This window comes from Oratosquilla oratoria, chromosome 25 (assembly GCF_046742065.1).
Source record: "Oratosquilla oratoria isolate Oo_2021 chromosome 25, ASM4674206v1, whole genome shotgun sequence".
NCBI classification, from domain to species: Eukaryota; Metazoa; Arthropoda; class Malacostraca; order Stomatopoda; family Squillidae; genus Oratosquilla; species Oratosquilla oratoria.
The window spans coordinates 9,798,547-9,821,323 of record NC_134801.1 but is presented as its reverse complement, the minus strand read 5'-3'; the positions used below and the strand labels follow the sequence as shown (position 1 = coordinate 9,821,323).

Sequence of the window (22,777 nt, the reverse complement as noted above, 5' to 3'; positions counted from 1 at the left end):
TTGGCTTGGCCATAGTCCCACCTGACTTCCCATAGCCTGTCCTAGCATGAACAGGTGTGCTGAGTTAACACTACTCATTGACAACTCACTGGCTGCCACTCATGACTACTTCCTACAGGAATTTAGTGACGTGTTGGTCTCCGAGGATAACCCCTGCATTGCCACCCTAGGAAAGATGGTGGGTCTCCTCCCCCCCATGAGAATCCACCTGCAAGCTGACGCAATGACCCTTGCCACCCACATGCCCAGGCCAATACCATTTGACTTTTAGGTTCAAGTGAAGGAAGAACTTGATGCAATGGTGCTGCAAGGTATCATCATGCCTTTTGTAAGGCAAGCTCTGTTGTTGCCACCTGTGCTGGTGCCCTTTGACCCCACCCTGCCAATGGTACTGCAGATGGATGTGTCATGCCTCTACAGCATTGGATACACCCTCCTTCAAGACCACAGTCAGGGGCACTTATGCCTTGTCCATTGTAGCTTGCGGTTTCTGATGGATGCTGAAACCTGATACGCCACTATCACTGGAGATGCTTGCTGTCACCTGGGCCACATCCAAATGCAAACCATACCTGTTTGGATTGTCATCACCAGCAATACCGACGTTTTGCGGGGATGATCTGCTGCTGACGCCAATAGGACACTCTAAAGACTCCAGGCCACGGCACAGATAAACCCTGCCTATGGCTACCTTCTTACCTGTGTATCCTCCAGGTTCCCATCCCATCTGACCGCCTTACCCTACCCAACTCTGTCCCTCTGTATTGGGAGCTCCGGGATGCCCTTTTCGCGCTGATGGGGAACTGGCGCTGTGTGACCAGTGCATTGTCATCCCCACTGCCCTACAGAAGTGCCCACTGGCCTCCAAAGACGCTGCCCTGTCGCATCCCATCCCTTGGTGGAGGACCTCCTGTCCTCGTGCGTGGATCCCCTAACTCTGCCCCCACCGCTCGCCTCAGCTCATGAGTAGGCATACCTCTCGCAATGGTCATGTGAGTGCAGTGGGGGGGGGGGGTGTAGTGCTTTGGCCTAGAATACTAACATAGAGCAGGGCACCATAGTGTTGTAGCGTGCCCTGATCACCAGTGATGCTTCCAGTACAAGGACTCTTTGTTACGGCCAATAAGGCTTAATTCATATGTGTGTACTAGTAAAGGAGGTGTGGAAGGCAGATGTGGAGGGAGTGAACATGAGGGGACGTCCTAGGATGAGGTGGATGGATGGGGTGAAGGGGGCTTTGGGGAAGAGGGGAATGTCGGTTGAGGAAGGACGGGAGAGGAGAGAAGACAGGGGTGAATGGAGAATGGTTGTACATGGAAAATGTTGTGATGCATGAGGTGGATTGGATGGGGGAATGGGGGTGAGGTAGTGTGTGTGTGAGCAAAAATTTTGATGCAGCCCGAAGGGATTTCTCCCTGTCCTCTCCTTTATATAGGGGGACGGAGAGGGGGGGTCGCCGATTTAATGAAGCGGCCTTGCTGTGGATGTGCTGTGTCCTGCGACACTGCTTCTGACCCAGGGCAGTGGACAGGGTGCAGGGATGACCCGTCATCTAGGAGGTGCTAAGATGGGAGGGAGGGTGGAAGTGTGTGGAGTGTTTTCGGGGATGAAATGGGTGGGAATGTTTTTGTGCCTTGTCCTTTTTGGCTACCCCCCTGGTAAGGGGGAAAAAAGCCATGGTATATGTATGTATGTATGTATGTGTACTAGGCTTGGCATTGTCTTGCTCTGTGTAGCGAGTGATGTTTACCCTCAGCCAGTCTATACCTGTCTATCATACTGTGAGCACATTGCATTCCATGTACACATAAAGCACAATAAAAGTGTCAATCTTCCCCCCCCCCATGTTTCTGTTGCAATCATAAACATAACACATGCCAGACCCCCTGATATCCATCACCCTGAATTCTCTCCCCTGAAAGGACAGAGTCCACCAGGCCAGACTGCAGTGCAGTCACCATCCAGCCCTTCTAACCTACCAGAAGAGGCTGGATGATTGCATCACAGATAATTGTTCAGGATGCAGCAGTTCACCCCATATTTTGCTACAAATTATGGGACACTGCATTTTATACAATCTCACATGCCAACAACACAATATACATTCTATAAAGGATTTGTATGGAAAACCCTGTTCCAGCCATAGTGTTCCTTAGGGACACAGAACTACTTGGCCAAACAGTCGAGGGAACAACAACAACAACAACAACCAAATGTTAATTAGGGTCTCAATAGAATTATTATATACCCCGTCTGGGGTATTGGCTGCTTGTTATTGTGGCAAAGTAGCATGCAGTCGATACTTTAGGGTCTATATGGGGCGCCCCTACGGACCAGAGCCACACATCATTTTGTCTATGATAGAGGAAAACTCTGTTCATAGAGAAATGATGACACTTTTATACTACGACTGTCCCTCCATTATGCTGTCCCCCAACCCCTTGTTGCTGTCCTGTACCATTTCTCTGAGTATTCTTTTTCTGTGGTGGGGGAAAAGAATACTGCCACCAAGTTTCCCACTTGGATCGTAAGAGGCGAGAAGAAAGGGACGGGGAATGGGACTAGGCATCCTTCTTGTAGCCCCACAGGGCCCATTCCTAAAAGTAAAAGCAAAGGCATAAGAGGGTCTGGAAGTTCTCGGACCAGCACCCTAAGGTTTGGGTCTTTTAATGTGCATGGATGTGGTACAGATGAGAGTAAAAGGGAAGAGATAGGTAGTATGTTTGTGAGAAGAAAGATGGATGTGTTGGCTTTGAGTGAAACTAAGCTGAAAGGGAAGGGTGATTGTAAGTTTGGGAGTGTAAGTGGGAGGTTATCAGGAGTGAAGAGAGGGCGAGGGAGGGAAGGGGTGGCTATACTAGTAAGTGGAGAGATAGGTAAACGTGTAGTGGAGTGGAAGGAGGTTTCCTCAAGGATAATGTGGATGAAGGTGAAACTGGGAAAGGAGATGTGGGTTTTTGTAAGTGCATATGGGCCTGGCAGTGAGAAAAGTGTAGAAGAAAGGGAGGCCTTTTGGATAGATTTAAATGAGTGCATAGAGGGTTTAGGGAGAAGTGTAAATGTAATAGTACTGGGAGACCTTAATGCTAGGGTAGGAAAGGATCCAATTGATGGAGTGGATGGGAAATGTGGAGTTCCAGGAAAAAATCGTAGTGGAGAGTTGATGGTGGAAATGTGTCTAGAAAGAGAGTTGATGATAGCAAATACAGTGTTTCAGAAGAAAGTCAAGCATAAGTACACATGGGAGAGGGTGGTGGATGGAAGGGTGGTAGATAGAGCTTTAATGGACTATGTAGTGGTAAATAGGACTATGATAGGAAGAGTTAAGGATGTACATGTGCTAAGGGGAGAGGGTGGGGGAATATCAGATCATTTTCTGGTATAAGGTAAGTTGAGAGTGGAGGACAGATGGAGAAAGAGGAAAGGGACAAAAGGTAGGGAGGTGCTTAGAGTGAACTCTTTAAATGAAGACGAAAAGGAGAAGGAGTACAAGAAGAAGCTGAAGGAGGAGTGGGAGGGAGTGAAGGATAGAGTAGAGGTAGGTGTGGAGGAGGAATGGGGATGGTTCAAGGAGGGAGTCACAAAGTGTGCAAAGATGGTGTGTGGAACAAGAAGGACAGGAGGAAATAGAAGGAAGGGTAGTGAATGGTGGGATGAGGAAACAAAGAAGGTTGTAGAAGAGAAGAAGCGAGCTTACACAGATTGGTTACAAAATAGGACGAGGGAGTCATATGAGATGTACAAAGAAAAGAAAAGAGAAGTAAAGAAAAAGGTAAAGGAGGCAAAGAGGAGAGCAGATGTAAAATGGGGTAAGAGTATGACAGAAAATTTTGAAAGTAATAAAAAGATGTTTTGGAAAGAAATTAAGAGAGGAAGAGGAGACGAATCAAGTAGAGAAGAAAAGGTAAAAGGTGCAGATGGAGAGATGATAATGGAGGAGAAGGCAGTAAGGGGAAGATGGGCAGAATATTTTAGGGAGTTGCTAAATGTGAAGGAGGATAGGGAGGGAATGATAGCTGCAGTGGGAAATGCTAAGAAATTGCGAGTGATGAGTGAGGAAAATGGAGGAGAAATAAGGAAGGATGAAGTGAAGGCAGCAGTTAAGATGATGAAAGCAGGTAAGGCACCTGGTCTGGATGAATGCCATGAAGAATGTCTTAAAAAAGGAGGTAGAGTGATGGTGGACTGGTTGGTGAGGTTATTTAATGTTTGCTGGAGAGAAGGTAGAGTGCCGGAGGACTGGAGGAGCGCTTGTATAGTTCTACTTTACAAGGGAAAGGGGGACAAGTGTGAATGTAGTAGTTTCAGAGGGATTAGCTTGATAAGTGTAGTTGGGAAGGCTTATGGGAGGATCTTGATTGAGATGATTAGGAGAGGAACAGAGGGAGTAATTGGTGAGGAACAGTGTGGATTTAGGACAGGTAGAGGTTGTGTAGATCAGATCTTTGTGGTAAGACAGATATGTGAGAAAGCTATAGGAAAGGGGAAGGATGTTTTTTGGGCCTTTATGGATCTGGAAAAGGCTTAAGACAGGGTAGACAGAAAGGCACTGTGGGAGGTTATGCGGATATACGGGATAGGAGGAAAGCTTCTAGGAGCTGTCAAGAGTTTTTATGAGAGTAGTAGAGCTTGTGTCAGGATTAGAAATGGAGAGAGTGAGTGGTTTGAGGTAAAGGTGGGACTTCGTCAAGGATGCGTTATGTCACCCTGGCTGTTCAACTTATACATGGATGGAGTAGTGTGAGAGGTAAATGCAAGGGTAGTGGGTCAGGGATTGGAGATGGTTAAAGAAAATGGAGAAAAGTGGGAGGTGAACCAGCTGTTGTTTGCGGACGACACTGCGCTTGTGGCAGGATCAGAGGAGGGATTGAGGAAGTTGGTGACAGAGTTTGGGAGAGTGTGTGATAGAAGAAAGCTATAGATAAATGTGGGTAAAAGTAAGGTGATGAGATGTACAAGGGGTGAAAGTGGCAGTAATCTACTGTTTCCAAATTTGCTGATGATACAAAACTGTGCGGAGTGGCAAATGATCACCCAAACCAATTAGATATTCAAGAAGATTTAGATAAATTACAGCAATGGTCTGAAAAGTGGCTAATGAAATTTAACACAAGTAAATGCAAGGTAATGCACATAGGTAAAAATAACAGTAAGTACGATTACAAGTTATTTGGAAATTCGTTAACAAAAGTGGATAGTGAAAAAGATCTCGGCGTAATTATCAGTAACGACCTCAAATCATCCAAGCAGTGTATTTCAGCCTCTGAGAAAGCAAATAAGATTCTGGGATTGATTGCGCGATCTTTTGATTTCAAAAGTCCATCACTCATTAACAAGCTATATAAATCGTTAGTTTGTCCACATTTGGAATATGCTGTTTCCGTATGGTCACCGAATCTCATTAAAGACATTGACAGACTGGAAAAAGTACAACGGCGAGCCACAAAACTGATTCCAAATATCAAAAATAAATCATACGAAAATCGACTTAAGCACATGAATCTGTTTTCCCTAAAAAAGCGTAGACTCAGAGGTGACTTGATACAGGTCTTTAAGATTTTAAAGGGAATTGAGAACATCAAAAGTGACAAAATGTTCACATTGAATGTGAATCAGACAAGAAACAATGGTCTCAAACTGTCCGGAAATAGATTCAATTTGGAAGTAGGTAGAAACAACTTTGCCAACCGTGTAGTTAATGAATGGAATAAACTTCCTGCACAGGTAGTGCAATGTAGTTCAGTTCGAAGCTTTAAGAATCATTTAGATAAATACCTAAGTAAGATGCTGTAATGATTATGATTTATGTTATATTATTTGTTTTTGTTTTGTTATAATTTGTCTGTCTGATTTTCATTTATTATTAGTTATATGTCAATTTATTATCATTTACTATTTACCTGTTTATTATTTTTACTATACCTATGCATTTATTTATGTATTTTATTTGTTATTTACATTATTATAGTTTTTATTTATTATTAATATGATTTTTTTTTTCATCCGACCTAGATATGGATCAAAAGGTCTCCTGTCGGCATGCTCCGCCTTTGTAATCCTTTGTGAGCATTAAGGGAGAGCAACTGGAGGAAGTGGATAGTTTTAGATACTTGGGTGCAAATGTGGCAGGAAAAGGTGGAGTAAAGGTGGAGGTAGAATGTAGATTGAGAGAAGCGAGTAAATGCCTTGGTGGATTAAAAAGTGTAATGAGGAATAGAAATTTGGGAATGGATGCTAAGAGGAGACTGTATGAAGGAGTGATTGTGCCAACAGCACTGTATGTAGCAGAAACATGGAACATAAGAGAGGAAGAGAGAAGGAACTTGAATGTGTTTGAGATGAAGTGTCTGAGAAGTATGATGGGGGTTACTAGGCTAGATAGAGTGAGAAATGAGGAGGTGAGGATGAGAACAGGGGTGGAAAGGGAGTTGGGAGATAGGGTTGATGAAAGAGTATTAGGTTGGTTTGGACACATGGCAAGAATGAGTGAAGAAAGATTAGTAAAGGAAGTATGGAAGGCAGATGTGGAGGGAGTGAAGATGAGGGGACGTCCCAGGATGAGGTGGATGGATGGGGTGAAGGGGGCTTTGGGGAAGAGGGAAATGTCTGTTGAGGAAGGACGGGAGAGGACAGAAGACAGGGGTGAATGGAGAATGGTTGTATATGGAAGATGTTGTGATGCATGAGGTGGAATGGACAGGGGTTGGGGGGTGAGGTAGTGTGTGTGAGCAAAATTTTGACGCAGTCCGAAGGGATTTCTCCCCGTCCTCTCCTTTATATGGGGGGACGGAGAGGGGGGGTCACCGATTTAATGAAGCGGCCTTGCTGTGGATGTACTGTGTCTTGCGACACTGCTTCTGACCCAGGGCAGTGGACAGGGTGCAGGGATGACCCGTCATCTAGGAGGTGCTAAGATGGGAGGGTGGGTGGAGGGGTGTGGAGTGTTTTCAGGGATGGAATGGGTGGGAATGATTTTATGCCTTTTCCTTTTTGGCTACCTCCCTTGAAAGGGGGAAAAAGCCTTGGTATATGTATGTATGTATTGTTGTAACTGGCAGATATGAGTTTTACTTTGAATAGAGAGTCTATTAGCCTTATGTTTTTAGAGAACTTGCACATTCTGTTGTTTATGATTCCATATTGCATGACACATGGAAAGAATGAGTGAAGAAAGATTAGTAAAAGAAGTGTGGAGGGTAGAGGTGGATGGAATGAACATGAGGGGTGACCGAGGCTAAAATGGATGGATGGGGTGGAAGGGATTTTGAGCAAGTGTTGGATGTTTGTTGATGCAGGAAGGGAGAAAGCAGAAGATAGGTTGAGTGGAAAATAGCTGTGTATGGATGATGTTGTGATGCATGGAGTGGGTAGGAGATAGGGGGGCTTAACCTCTTCACTCCAGGCCAAAATCTCGCAGGCAGCATTATCTGCCAGATGTACGATGTGTCGTAATAATACTCGCATCATAAAATATAGTCACCGCTTATATCGATCGTTCTCTCTTTCACCCGTGAATTTTGATAACCATAGAAAATGGGATGAAGACAGTTTAGAGAGTATGTCATTACGCAGGGGCAACTACAATAAATATAATCAAGACGCCGATATGGCAGCCTCGCATATCCACTTGCTCCTCATGCCGCTTACGTATGCGGCAGTGTATAGAAGGGGTTAAGGAATGGTTATGTGTGACTGATATTTTGACGCAGCCCGAAGGGATTTCTCCCCATCTCTAATGTTTCTGCATGAGGAGATGGAGAGGGGAGGTGGTTGCCAATTAAATGAAGTGGCCTTGCTGTGGATGTGCTGTGTCTTGCTGCATTGCTTCTGATCCATGGCGACAGGTGAGATGCAAGGATGACCTATCATCCATGAGGAGCCAAGATGAGAGGGAGGGAGGAGTGGAGAATGGGAGTGAAATGGGTGGAAGTGGAATTATGCATTTTGATTTTGGCCTGGTAAGGGGGGAAAAGTCCTTGGTATATATACATACATACATATATGAAAGGGTTTTCCCCCTTACATGGGAGGTAGCCAAAAAAACAAAGGCATAAAATCCATTCCATCCCCCTATACTCCACTCCCATTCACCCCCCTCCCTCCCTCTTATATTGGCTCCTCCTGGATGATGGGTCATCCCTGCATCTCGCCCAATGCCCTGGGTCAGAAGCAATGTCACAAGACACAGCACATCCACAGCAAGGCCGCTTCATTAAAACGGTGATCCCACCTCTCCGCCCCCTCATGTAGAAATGGAAAAGACGGGGAGAAATCCCTTTGGGCTGCATCAATTTATTTTTCACACATACTCCCTCACACCCCATCCCCCACCCACTCTCTTTCATGCATCACAGCATCATCCATACACAACGATTCTCCATTCACCCCTATCTTCTGTATGTATGTATGTATTTACCTAGTTGCATTTTGTGGGAAGGGGAGCTATGCTTGTGGTGTCCCGCCTTTGTATCTCACAGTGTCTAGTTTGCTCTTAACCCCTTCCATACGGTGCCGCATACGTAGGCGGCATGAGGAGCAAGTGGATACGCGAGGCTGCCATATCGGCGTCTTGATTATATTTATTGTAGTTGCCCCTGCGTAATGACATACTCTCTAAACTGTCTTCATCACATTTTCTATGGTTATCAAAATTCACGGGTGAAAGAGAGAACGATCGATATAAGCGGTGACTATATTTTTATGATGCGAGTATTATTACGACACATCGTATGTCTGGCAGCTAATGCTGCCCGCGAGATTTTGAACCGTACTGAAGAGGTTAAACTCATGAATGGTTTTTGTGCACAGTATTTCATAGCCCAGTTTGTTCCAAGTGTGAACCACTCTATGATGAAAACTTTTTCTTCGGATCTCTTCTGTAGCTATGTTTTTTGATTTCCTTTCCATATCCTCTTGTGCTTCTCTTGTCCCAGTTTAACAAGTCCTCTCTATCGAGTATTTCTGTGCCCTTCATGATTATGTAGATGGTCAGTAGGTAACCCCTCTTCTTTGCTCCAGAGTAGGTAACTCCAGTTTAGCCAACCTCTTCTCATACGACAAGTTTGCAAGTGTAAGTGCCATTTTTGTGGCTACTCTCTGGATTCTTTCTATTTTCTTTATATTCTTGTTGGTACTGGGTGACCACAATGTCACCACATATTCTAGTCTAGGCCTTATCAGTGTGACCAATATTTTTTAATCATTTCTTCATCCAAATATGTAAATGCCACTTTTATTGATCTTAACAAGTTGTAGGATTCTCCAACAATTTTGTTTATCTGTTTATCATAGGACAAGTTGTTTGAGATAATTACACCCAAATCTTTTTCGGATCTCTCCTTCTTTACCTCCTTGGTTCCAATTTTATATTGTCCTGATATTCTGTTTTTGCTTTTTCCAAACTCCATTATACTACACTTGTTAATATTGAAGTCCACTTCCCATTTCTGACTCCAGTTCCATACCTTATTCAGGTCTTCTTGCAGTGATTTGCAATCCTTTTAAGTTTTTACATTCCTTAACAGTTTGGCGTCATCTGCAAAGAAGTTCATGTAACATTTCACATCATCATCCATGTCATTCACATAAATAGCAAACATTATTGGAGCCAGTACAGATCCTTGCGGTACTCCACTGATCACCTCTTTCCAACCTGAATATTTTTCTCTGAGCACTACTCTCATCTTTCTACCAATCAGGAAGTCCTCCATCCATTTTAGTAGGTTCCCTTGTATCCCTCCTATATGTTCCATTTTTTTTTTTTTTTTAATAATTTTTTGTGTGGTACTTTGTCAAAAGCTTTTTGTAAATTCAAGAAGGCACAATCAGCCCATTCATTCCTTTCTTGCACTATGTCTATTAATCTTGAGTAGAAACATTAAGTTTGTGGTACATGATCTTCCTTGTCTGAACCCAAATTGTCTATGGTTTATTATATTGTTGTCTTCCAGGTGTTTTACCCATCTATTCTTGATGATTTTCTCACAAATTTTGGCTATAGTGCTTGTTAGTGAGACTGGCCTATAGTTAGTTGGTTCTTCCTTGTTTCCTCCTTTATACATTGGTACAATGTTAGCATTTTTCCAGTCTTTTGGAATTTTTCCTTCTTTAAGTGTTATGTATTTTGTCCATTAGTTCTTCTTTGCATTCTTTTAGAATCCAATTTGCAATTCCATCTGGGCCATGTGATTTCCTGATGTCAAGGTTTGATAGATGTTCTATTATTTCTTTTTGTGTTATAGTTATCTTGCTGTGTCTTGCGACACTGCTTCTGACCCAGGGCAGTGGACAAGGTGCAGGGATGACCCGTCATCCAGGAGGTGTTAAGATAAGAGGGAGGGTGAAGGGGTGTGGAGTGTATTCAGGGATGGAATGGGTGGGAATGATTTTATTTTTATGCCTTTTCCTTTTTGGCTACCTCCCTTGTAAGGGGGAAAAAGCCTTGGTATATGTATGTATGTTATCTTGCTCATGGGGGGAGATCGCCTTTCATTACCTTCATCTCAATATTGTGCTTTCTCTCTAGTGAAGACGGATTTGAAGTGATTATTCATGACTTCGGCCATTTCTAATTCTTCTGTGTATTCTCTATTCCCTTGGTGTAGTTTCACCATTTCCTGTATGTTTTTAAGTTTACCATTCATGTATCAATAGAATAGCTTGGGTTGCTCTTTGCATGTATCTATAATATCCTTTTCATGGTTCCTTTTGTCCTCTCTTCTCACTTTAACATACTCATTTCTATAGTTTATAAACTTGTCATTTTCCAGGTTTTTTGTCTTTTTTCCATTTTTTCCAAGCTCTGTCCCTTCTATCTTTTGCCTCACTGCATCTTCTGTTGAACCAGCATTTAATGTACACTCTCTCTAGCTTCTGTCTTGGTACATGCCTATTCACCCCTTCATTGTAATTATCTATCAATATATCCCATTTCTCTTCCATTTTTGTTTCTTCCATGCAAAAATTTTTCCAGTTTGCATTCTGGAAGAATTTCTTTAGTTTTGCAAAGTCAGTTTTGTTGTACATCAATCTTCCTTTCCTATGCTTTTCATTTCTCTCCATGTATATTTCTTCCTTTAGTTCAGTCTCAATGAGTATATGATCACTCTTTCCAATTGGTGTCTTGTATTGGATTTTATCCACAATTTCAGGTTCTGTTGTAAATATTAAATCTAGTTTTGACGGCTCCTCATTATTTCTGTATCTGGTGTTTTCACTGACCCACTGAGTCATTGTATATTCCATTGTCATGTCCAGTAGTACATTACCCCACAAGTCTTTTCCTCCTTTCACTGTCATGTTCTCCCAACAAATTTCTTTGCAATTGAAGTCCCCCCATAATTACCAGATTACCCCTGCCCATTAGTATCTCATTTAATGATTGCTTTGTATCTCCTAGCATTTTCATATGCTCGTTCTCTTTCCAAGCGTTCGTTTTTGGGGCACGTAAATCACCACAAACTTTCTACTTTTCATGTTCTTGTCTTTGACTTTTATCGTGATCAGTTCTATATTACCTTTGCCCTCCTCAATTTTTGTCACATTCAAGTTTTTCTTGGCCAAGAACATGATTCCTCCTCCCTGTTTCTTGTCCCTGTTTTTAATCCAGTAATTGTATAGTCCATGTCCAACATTGATGGATGGTATTTCATCCCTTAGTTTAGTCTCCACAATTCCCATTATGTCTGGTTTTTCTTCTAGCAGGTAATCATTAAGTTTATTCAGTGCTGAAATTAATCTGTCGATGTTGGTATAGGCCACTGTAAATTTTCTTCTTTCTCCATTTTTTTGTTCTGTCTTTGGTTCGCCCATTCTGATGTACCATTTCCTCAGTCTCATGTCGATTACTCTCCAATAGAATTCCTTGCTTTCGGTCTCCATTCTCTTCATGTTTTTTTTCCTTTGCTTCATCTCTTAGTGTCTTTTCTTTATCTAATTCCTCAATACTCATTTCTCTTTATCCATATCTTATTGTACTTTTCACTCCTTGCCAAGTTACCTACTTTTTCAATTATGTCTTCTACTACCATTTGTGATCTTAGTTTTATCTTTAGGGGTCAATTTCTATCCTTAGAATAGTGACCAATCCTATATGCATCATCTACATCTTTAAATGCATCTTGGGCTCCATCCTGAATTTCTTTTAGGATCGCTATTGCTGTCTCTTTTTCTTCTTTTTCTCTCATGTATGTATGTATATTGCATTTATGGTTTATCACCACATCCAGTTATTTGAAATTTTCTACAATCTTCACCACAACATTGCCCAATATTACCTCTATTTCATCCCTGCTGGCTCATCATCATTACTTCAGTAATGATAAAAGGGAGGGGAGGGGGTGGATGAGAGTGAAGTGTATTGGGATGGGTGGGAGTGGATTTTATGCCTTTGTATTTTGGCTACCTCCCTTGTAAGGGAGAAAAAGCCTTTAGTATATGTATGTATCAACATACCTGGATCCTCAATTTTTGAGTAGTTATTAAACATTTCTTGGATTTTTGTAGCTGTGCTCATAATCACTAGGTAACAAAATTTTAATTTTGACTCAATTTTGGGGTTTCCACATTGCAAATCTTGTCAGGTATGACCCCCAAGAGTGATTCCACCCTGCTTACATCCAGACATCTCTTCGTTGGTTCACTATATTTTCATCTTTCCCCTTCATCATTCTCCATTTTGTGTATTGACCACTAATGAGAAATTACTCTTATTTTATAATTTTGGTCACTTGATAAATACAGCTCCCTATCCCAAAATATAAATACAAAACTAGGAGTTTCCTTTGAACTTATCGAAAAAGTGCTGCACTTTAGAGCTCATTCTAGATGTCCGTTCCAGCCTGTGGTTTATTTGTGTACATATTTGTTTGGGATGTATACTGGTCAAGTAGCCAAGAGTATTACTACTTGGGCAAAACGTCAGCAATGGAGGCAGTTCAAGGCTGCCTGGCAGCAATAAAGTTGTAAGAGCATGCTACATTAAAATTCTGTTTCAAAAAATCCTCTGGAAGAAGGCACCATCCTAGTGCTCTCTGAGAGGAGTTTTTTTTTATGATAAACTGAAAAGCATGTTCATGTTGTACTATTTATTTTCCAGGGTTATATGTTTTTGGGCTCCTAAGTTGTGGAGATGTGTTTATGTGGAATAATGGCTCTAAAAAACTGAGACTGATTGAGGGGATCCCAGAGCTTACATCTCATCTGTCAAGCCTTCATTCAGAAAAAGGTAATTGTAATTTTGTATACTTGTCTGTAGAATTTATATTGTATTTCTTGTTCATGTGATTAAGCATCATATGTCTGTACTAAAGACCTTCTCCCCCTTATAACATGGGTGGGCAAGACAAAGCATACACCCAGTCCATATAAATTTAAACACCATTCAATCAGCCCTCCATCTCAGTACCTCATATATAAAGGATCATCTGTATCCCTACTGCACCACATAGGTCAAAGGAAATACAGTGAGTCATAGCTTTTCCACATCAGAATCGGTCAACTAGAGCTGCTTTACCCCCACTGCCTTATCATATGACAAACCCTTGTTATTATTCACTCAATATGATTTATGAGGCAGATGAGAACAGCCCATTGGTGTCATTCTTTCATCTGTTCACAATCTCCTCCATTCATCCATAGTCTTTGCATTCTTGGTTCTTTGCTTGACAGACATACCATGTGCATCCAAAGCCCCCTTCACTTCATTCATCCACCTAATTCTTTGTTTCCCTTTCAAGTTTACTCCATCTATCTCTACTTTCCACACTTTTTTAAGTCTTCATTTATTCTTCCCAAAGGTGACAAAAAGAAACCAAATAACTACAGTCCTATAAGTTTGACTTCAATTGTAGGAAAAAAATTGAAATTATCATCATAGATGCTATCAAACATCATTTAGAAAGTAACTGTTTGATAAATGATAGCCAGCATGGTTTCAGATGCAAACGTTCTTGTGTGACTAACTTACTCGAATTCTACAACACAGTTATCTTGAATTATGACAAAAGAAACAATATACTTGCAGATATAATATATCTAGACTTTGCAAAAGCTTTTGATACTGTCCCCCACGAAAGACTACTTACTAAATTAGCTTCACATGGAATAAGTGGTAGCCTATTAAGTTGGACTAGTAATTGGTTGAATGATCGAAAACAGAGAGTTGTTTTAAATGGAAAAACTTCTGGATGGAAAAATGTTAAAAGTGGAGTTCCTCAGGGTTCCATTCTTTAGCCACTTCTATTCATAGTATATATAAATGATATAGACCATGGACTAAAATCTACTGTTTCCAAATTTGCTGATGATACAAAACTGTGCAGAATGGCAAATGATCACTTAAACCAATTAGATATTCAAGAAGATTTAGATAGATTACAGCAATGGTCTGAAAAGTGGCTAATGAAATTTAAGACAAGTAAATGCAAGGTAATGCACATAGGTAAAAATAACAGTAAGTATGATTACAAGTTATTTGGAAATTCATTAACAAAAGTGGATAGTGAAAAGGATCTCGGCGTAATTATCAGTAACAATCTCAAATCATCCAAGCATTGTATTTTAGCCTCTTGAGAAAGCAAATTAGATCCTAGGACTGATTGTGCAATCTTTTGACTTAAAAAATCCATCTCTAACTAACAAGCTATATAAATTGTTAGTTTGTCCACATTTGGAATATGCTGTTTCTGTATGGTCACCAAATCTCATTAAAGACATTGACAGATTGGAAAAAGTACAATGGCGAGCCACAAAACTGATTCCAAATATCAAAAATAAATCATACAAAAATCAACTAAAACATATGAATTTGTTTTCCCTAAAAAAGCATAAACTCAGAGGTGACATGATACAGGTCTTTAAGATTCTAAAGGGAATTGACAACATCAAAAGTGACAAAATTTTCACACTGAATGAGAATCAGACAAGAAGGCAGATGTAGAGGGAGTGAACATGAGGGGACATCCTAGGATGAGATGGAGAAGGACGGAAGAGGACAGAAGACAGGGGTGAATGGAGAATGGTTGTATATGGATGATGTATGAGGTGGAATGGGTGGGGGGATGGGGGGTGAGGTAGTATGTGTGAGCAAAATTTGACGCAGCCTTAAGGGATTTCTCCCCGTCTTCCCCTTTTATGCATGGGGGGGGACGGAGAGGGGGGGGTCGCTGATTTAATGAAGCGGCCTTGCTGTGGATGTGCTGTGACTTGCGACACTGCCTCTGACCCAGGGCAGTGGACAAGGTTCAGGGATGACCCGTCATCCAGGAGGTGCTAAGATTAGAGGGAGGGTGGAGGAGAGTGGAGTGTATTTAGGGATGGAATGGGTGGGAATGTTTTTATGCCTTTTTCTTTTTGGGTACCTCCCTTGTAAGGGGGAAAAAGCCTTGGTATATGTATGTTATTTGTTTTGTTATCATTTGTCCATTTGTAATGAGGAATAGACATTTAGGAATGGATGCGAAGAGGAGACTGTATGAAGGAGTGATTGTGCCAACAGCACTGTATGGGGCAGAAACGTGGAACATAAGAGAAGAAGAGAGAAGGAGTTTAAATGTGTTTGAGATGAGGTGTCTGAGAAGTATGGTGGGGGTTACTAGGCTGGATAGAGTGAGAAATGAGGAGGTGAGGAGGAGAACAGGGGTGAAAAAGGAGCTGGGAGATAGGGTTGATGAAAGAATATTAGGATGGTTTGGACACATGGAAAGAATGAGTGAAGAAAGACTAGTAAAAGAGGTATGGAAGGCAGATGTGGAGGGAGTGAAGATGAGGGGACGTCCTAGGATGAGGTGGATGGATGGGGTGAAGGGGGCTTTGGGGAAGAGGGGAATGTCTGTTGAGGAAGGAAGGGAGAGGACGGAAGACAGAGGTGAGTGGAGAATGGTTGTATATGGATGATGCTGTGATTGCATGAGGAGGAATGGGCGGGGGGGGGTGGGGTAGTATGTGTGAGTAAATTTTGACGCAGCCCGAAGGGATTTCTCCCTGTCCTCTCCTTATATGCAAGGGGGGACGGAGAGGGGGGGTCGCCGATTAAATGAAGCGGCCTTGCTGTGGATGTGCTGTGTCTTGCGACACTGCTTCTGACCCAGGGCGGTGGGCAAGGTGCAGGGATGACCCGTCATCCAGGAGGTGCTCAGATGAGAGGGAGGGTGGGAGGGGTGTGGAGTGTATTTAGGGATGAAATGGGTGGGAGTGTTTTTATGCCTTTCCCTTTTTGGCTACCTCCCTTGAAAGGGGGAAAAAGCCTTGGTATACATATGTATGTATGTCCATTTGTTTACTATTATTTGCTTAATTCTCATTATTAGTTATATGTCAGTTGATTATTATTTACTATTTACCTGTTTATTATTTTATTATACCTATGTATTTATTTATGTATTTTATTTATTATTTACATTATTATATTTTTTATTTATTCATTTATCATTATTATGATAAATGCAGGGATGACCCATCATCCAGGAGTTGTTGTTGTTGTTGTTGTTGTCGTTCCCTAGACTGTCTGTCCGAGCAGTCCCGTCTCCCCAAGGAAGGCCACAGCCGAGACTGGGTTTTCCCACAAATCCTTTATAGAGTGTATGTTGTGTTGTTTGCGTGCATGATTGTGTATAATGCAGTCTTCCATTATGTGTTGTATGGTATGGGGTGAAGTGTTACATCCTGGGCAGCTGTTCACAACACGGTCGTCCAGCCTCCTCTGGTAGCTTAGAAGTGCTGGGTGGTGACCGCATCGCAGTCTGGCCAAGTGGACTCTGTCCTTACGTGGGAGAGAGGATTCAGAAGGGTGGATATCAGGGGGTCTGGCATGCAGCAGTGTGTTGTCTTTCAGTGTGTTAATGGAGCGGTGAGTGATATGATTATGAATATGTTTCCGGAGGCTGGTATTTGGTGGTTGTGGAGGAAGAGAAGAGAGTATCTTTGTGTAATAAAGGTCTTTGGGTGTAGTTTTAATGTTTCTTGGTGTGTGTGGGTGTTCTGCTATGTAGTGTAATGGGTGTGATGTGTTTGTGGTGGCTGCAGCAAGTGTTTGTGTGCCTCTCATGTCGAGGTGTTCCTTGACTTTGAGGACTTTTGTTTCATGGTGTAAATGGTCTGTAGGTGATGTATTTGTGCAGCCTGTAATTGTTTTTAGGGCTTTGTTTTGTATGATTTGAAGGGTGTTGTGGTGTGTCTCACTGAGATTAGGAGCCCATGCAGGACTCGCATAATTCATCACTGAGCGTATACATTGTTTGTATATTGTTATATTAGTTTCTTTGTTTTGTCCAAATGTTGTTCCAGTGATTGACTTAAGTGCGTTAAGTCTAGGTGTGCATTTGTTTTTTATGTTTGTGAGGTGTTGTTTGAAAGACATGGATGTATCGTATGTTACACCAAGAATTTTCGGTGTGTTTGTGTGTGGTATTAGAGTGTTGTTGATGTAGAGATGAGGTATGTATTTGTGTTCTTTTGTCCAGTTGGTGAGAAGTGTTGCTGTAGATTTGGTTGGAGCTATTTTGAGTCTGTTTGTGATGAACCATGTGTTGAGTGTGTCAAGGTAAGGCTGGATTATTTCTGCAGCTTTGTCTGTGTTACGATGTGTGCATGTGATTGTTATGTCATCTGCGTAGGAAGAGATTTGTATTTCTGAGGTGTCTGGTGTGGGTAAGTCATGCATGTATAGATTAAATAATGTGGGGGATAGAACTGAGCCCTGCGGTACTCCGTTCTTAATGTTTCTGATGTGCGATGATTGGCCATTATATGACACATGAGCATTCCTGCCTGCCAGATAATTGGCCAGCCATCTTTTGGTGTTATTGTGCATGTCTGTGTTATATATTTTATTTGTTAGGTTGTGGCGGGGGATAGCATCAAAAGCTTTACTAATGTCCAATGTTATAAGAAGTGTTCTGTGGTGGGGCCTATCTGAATTGATGCCATCAAAAATTCTTTGTGTGAGGTTTGTCAGAAGAGTGTTTGTGGAGTGTAGTGGCCTAAAACCGTGTTGTGAGTCAGCAAGGGGAATATATGGTGTGACAAGTTTAAGTATTAGGCGTTCAATGACTTTAGAGGGGGTGCAGAGAAGTGTGATTGGGCGGTGCGATGATGGGATTGTTGGGTCTTTGTTCGGTTTTGGGATGGTGATTATTTTACCATGCTTCCAGATGTCGGGTATAGTGTTGTGTGAATAGCTGTAGTTTGCAATGTTTGTGAGTGCGTGTATACCTTGTGGTCCAATGTGTTTTAGGTGGATGTTGCTTATGTTATCAGGGCCACAGGCAGATGAGTGCTTGAGACTATGCATTATGAGTTTTGTCTGACTGTCTATGAAGGGTGTATAGTCTGAGTCTGTGGGAAAGTCTTTCTTACGTCGAATGGTGCGTCGGTCGTCAGGGTGAGATGTAAGATGGCTCGTCTGTGCAAAATGACGTATGAGTGCGTTTGCTTGTTGTCTGTTTGAGGGTAGATTATCTGTTGTTGTGATTATTGCTGCGTGAGAGCGTGTAGTGTTAGTGTTGGATAGTGTGATGCTGTTGAGTGTTTTGTACAATTTGCTGGTGTTTGTTTTGTGATCAAGTGTATTGATAAAGTTTTGCCAATTTTGTGTTTTTTGTTCATGTATTTTATTGGCAATCACAGTGTTTAGTGTTTGTATTTGGTCTGCTATGTTTTGAGGGATAGGTGTGGGGGTATCGTGTTTAAGTGTGTCACGTTGTCTGATGAGGCCTTGGATTTCTGGTGTGAAGTTGGGGTTGTGTGTGATTTTCTGTTGCCTCTAGGGATGTATCTCTTGTCTGCGTTTTGTATGATTGTATTAAAAGCGTGCACAGCATTGTTTATGTTTGTGATTGGTGTACTGTTAAGTGTTTCAAAATGTTGTTCTGTCTCTTCATTAAAGGCTTCCCAGTTAGCTCTCTTGTAATTGGTGTAAGTGTGTCTGTGGCCAGCTGGGGTGCATCTTGTTTTGGTGGTGATGATGATTGGAAGGTGGTCAGAACCAAGGGCTCCGACCACTCTCCATGATGTTGTTGGGGTTAGGCAGGGGGAGCAAAAGGTGATATCAGGAGAGGAGGGAGTGTAGAGGGCTTGGTATGGGATATGTGTATGATTATGCGTGTTGTTCATGATAGTCAATGAGTCGAGTTGAGTCTGTATATCAAGCCCTCTGTCTGTGTCGGGGTTGTCGACAAACCAGGCAGACGACTTGGCGTTGAAGTCACCACCCATGATCAGGTTGGGGATTGAGGTTAGTTGGCTGAGCTGAGGTCTGAAGGTGTTTGGAACTGTGGGGGATGATTGGGGGGGAATGTACATGTTAACTATTGTTAGTGTTGAATTGTTGCCTGTGCGGATACGAATGGATTGGGTTTCTGTTGTGTTATCTGTGGTAGGGAGGAGAATTTTGGTTGTGGCACTTGTGTCCACAAAACAGATGGAATGGTGGATCAGGGTGACAAGTCCACCGCCATTGCCGTCAGTCCGGTCTTGTCTGATGGTGGTGTAATTATGAAATGATGGTGTTTTGTGTGAGTGTCTTAATTTTGTTTCTTGTAGAATTGCAATGTGTATGTTGTGTTGTTTAAGAAAGTGTTCAAGTTCATGTTTTTTAGTGTTAATACCGTCAATGTTGTGTTGTAATATGTTGATGTTGTGTGTTTTGTATGTGTTGTATGTTGCCGTTTGGGGTTGAGGTTGGGGTGGTAGTGGGGAAGGTGTAGGATCTGGGTCAGAGGGGGGGAAAGGAGAGATCGGGGACAAAGGAAGGGGAGTACTAATCGGGGGTAAGGGGCAGGGGAAAGTGGGAGTGGGTAAGGGTGTTGGCTGTGGTTGGGGAGGTGGGATTGGGGTTACTGGAGGGCAGGTAGAACATGTCCAAGTGTTTGTGTATTGGTTTGTGTCAGCAAGTGTTGTACAAGTGAGGTGGGCCCAGTTTTTGCACATATTGCACTGAACTGAGCCCTTTGTCTGTTTGCTCGAAGTAATGGGTTTAGAGCATGTTGGGCATGTGTATTTTGTGGTGGGCCCAGGATTGCTCTCTACATCTCCGGCTAAAAGTAGAAGAAGAGGGGTGATCGCCGGAAAATGACCCCTCAGTGCAGAAAAAACGTAACATTGTGTGTTGGAAAAAAAGGATTGTGGTACTCCCCCAGGTAGGCGTAGCTCCTCCTTGGGGATCGGTGCCATCTGCGTAGAGCTGATGGCCAGGGGTAAATGCTGCTGTTTGGCCCCCAACTCTTGGGGTTGGGGGGTGGTCCCACGACGTAGACGTTGCAGCTCCAGGACCTCATCCAGGAGTTGCCAAGATAAGAGGGAGGGGAGAGGGTGGTGGGGAGTGGAGTGTATTAGGGATGGAATGGGTGGGAAGGGTTTTTATGTCTTTTTCTTTTTGGTCACCTCCCTTGTAAAGGGGAAAAAGCCTTTGTATAAGTATGTATGTATGTATGATTTTTTTTTGCATCCAACCTTGATATGGACCAAAAGGTCTCCTGTCGGCATGCTCCGCCTTTGTAATCCTTTGTAATATGTCCACACTACCTTAGCACTGATGCCCCAATTCATCAGCTCTTTCCTCTACTATTCTGTCTCACCTACACATCTTTATTCCATCCATTATTATAGCATCAGTCATGTATCTGAAAGATTACATCTCAAAAAATTCAAACTCTTCCTTTGTGCCTCCCTCATGTTTCAAGTCTCTGCCCCATACAGTACTATTTGTACAGTCACTCCTTCATATAACATTTTCTTTGCATATAACCCCAGATACCTGTTTTTCATAACACTTTTAATTGTGCCCAGACATTAATTTGTTTCCTTTATTCTGTAATTCGCTGCCACATCCACTTCTTCCTTTACTGCCACATATGATCTCAAATATTTAAAACTTTTCACTTTCTTCAGCCTCATGCTCTTGATATTCATATTCAGCCTGCCACCATCATGATTCTTTGTACATCTCATCACTTTACTTTTGACCCCATGCACTTACATAACCATCCAAACTCAGTCACCAATTGCTTCATGTTTCATTCTTTCCTCAGAATTAGCCACAGGCACCTTGTCATTAGCAAACAATAACTGGTTTAATTCCCACATCTTTCCACCCTGACCCATCAACTCAAAATTTCTTCATAGCTGCATGTTTTCAAAACCTGTCAACCCCCACGCTTCCATCAATAGGGGCTGACACTCAGTCTCTGGACTGGACCCAAGATCTCTTTCTCTATTAGCTTTCATTATTCTTACACCTCTTCTCACATATAGAGCTGACAACCAGCAATTGCTCCCCTCCTACCTTTTTTATTTGGTGACATGGAGGTAGTCCCACACCAATACAGCATAGACAACAGTTCAAAGTTTCTTCCCAAAATGATCAATTGGAGGGCTCTAGGACTGTTTGCCAGCCACTGTGAGTCTGCGATTTTTCCATCTAATGACACTTGAGGAAAAATCATTATTATTATTACCACCCTACCCATATAGAGGTTAAACAATAACAATGATAATAATTGTTACCTTGAACTTCACTATGTAGAAAACCTGCAGTTATACAGTGGCTGGCAACATTTCCTAGGTCCTTCCACAGATATCATTGAAAAAAACTATGGACAATTGTCTATGCTGTATTGGTGTGGGACTATCTCTATGTCACCAGCTGCAATTAGTAGAAAGATGGGAATATTTGCTGGTTGTCAGTTCTCCATGTATGAAAAGGTATAAGAGGTGGGAGGCATTGAAGACTCGTGTATGGGGAATTTTTTTTATTTGTTAGTGCAGAAGTTCATGTGGGGTTGTTTTAGCTGAGCTAGTTATTATTCTTAATGTTTCATTTTGTATTTACTTAGTTGTATTATATGGGAAGAGGAGTTATATATACCTAGTTGTATTTTACGGGATGAGAGCTATGCTCAAAGTGACCTGCTTTTGTATCTCTCTGCATCCAGTTTGTTCTTAAAATGTTGTATAGTTTTGCACTCACTGTTTCCCAATTTAGTTTGTTCCAGACATCAATCACTCTGTGTGGGAAGCTATTCTTTTTCAAATCTCTTCTGTTAATGTCCTTCTTTAGCTTCTTCTCATGTCCTCATGTTTCTCTTCTGTCCCATTTTAATAAGTCATCTCTATCAAGAACTTCCATCCCTTTCATAATTCTGTAGATAGTCAGCAAATTGCCTCTTTCTCTTCTCTGTTCCAGTGTTGATAGATGTTATTTATCCAGTCTTTGTTCGTACGTCACTGATCTTTGAATTCTTTCTAATTATTTTTTTTACTTTTTTTCTTATTTTTTTGTACCAGGTGCCCATAGTGTCACAGCATACTCCAATTTAGGTCTTATTAGTGTAATTAATATTTTCTTAACTGTTTCTTCATCCATGTAGTTGAAGGCTACTTTCATTGATCTTAATAAGTTAAAAGTCTCTCCAACTAGTTTATTGACATGTTTATCAGGTGTCAAGTCACTTGAGATAATTACTCTTAGGTCCCTTTCTGAGTCGAATTTTGACTTCCTTGGTACCAATTTTATGTTGACCCGTTATTCTATTTTTGCTTTTTCCAAACTCTACTACACTGCATGTTCCAATGTTAAAGTTCATTTCACACTTCTGACTCCATTTCCATATTTTGTTTAGGTCTTCCCATAAGCCTTCCCAACTACACTTAACAAGCTAATCCCTCTGAAACTACTACATTCACACTTGTCCCCTTTTCCCTTGTAAAGAGGAACTATACAGGCACTCCTCCAGTCCTCCAGTACTCTACCCTCTCTCCAGCAAACATTAAATAACCTCAC

At 41.9% G+C, this 22,777-nt stretch overlaps 1 protein-coding gene across 4 annotated transcripts in view; it reads left to right on the top strand.

Moving 5' to 3' along the window:
* The window catches only part of LOC143038805 (uncharacterized), a 283,401-nt gene that overhangs the window by 31,385 nt on the left and 229,239 nt on the right, over positions 1–22,777 (top strand). For all 4 annotated transcript variants that reach the window (XM_076208350.1, XM_076208351.1, XM_076208348.1 and 1 more), the window contains one exon: positions 13,097–13,225. In XM_076208350.1, the coding sequence (XP_076064465.1) occupies positions 13,097–13,225 (129 nt within the window). The remainder of the gene's footprint in view (positions 1–13,096; positions 13,226–22,777) is intronic.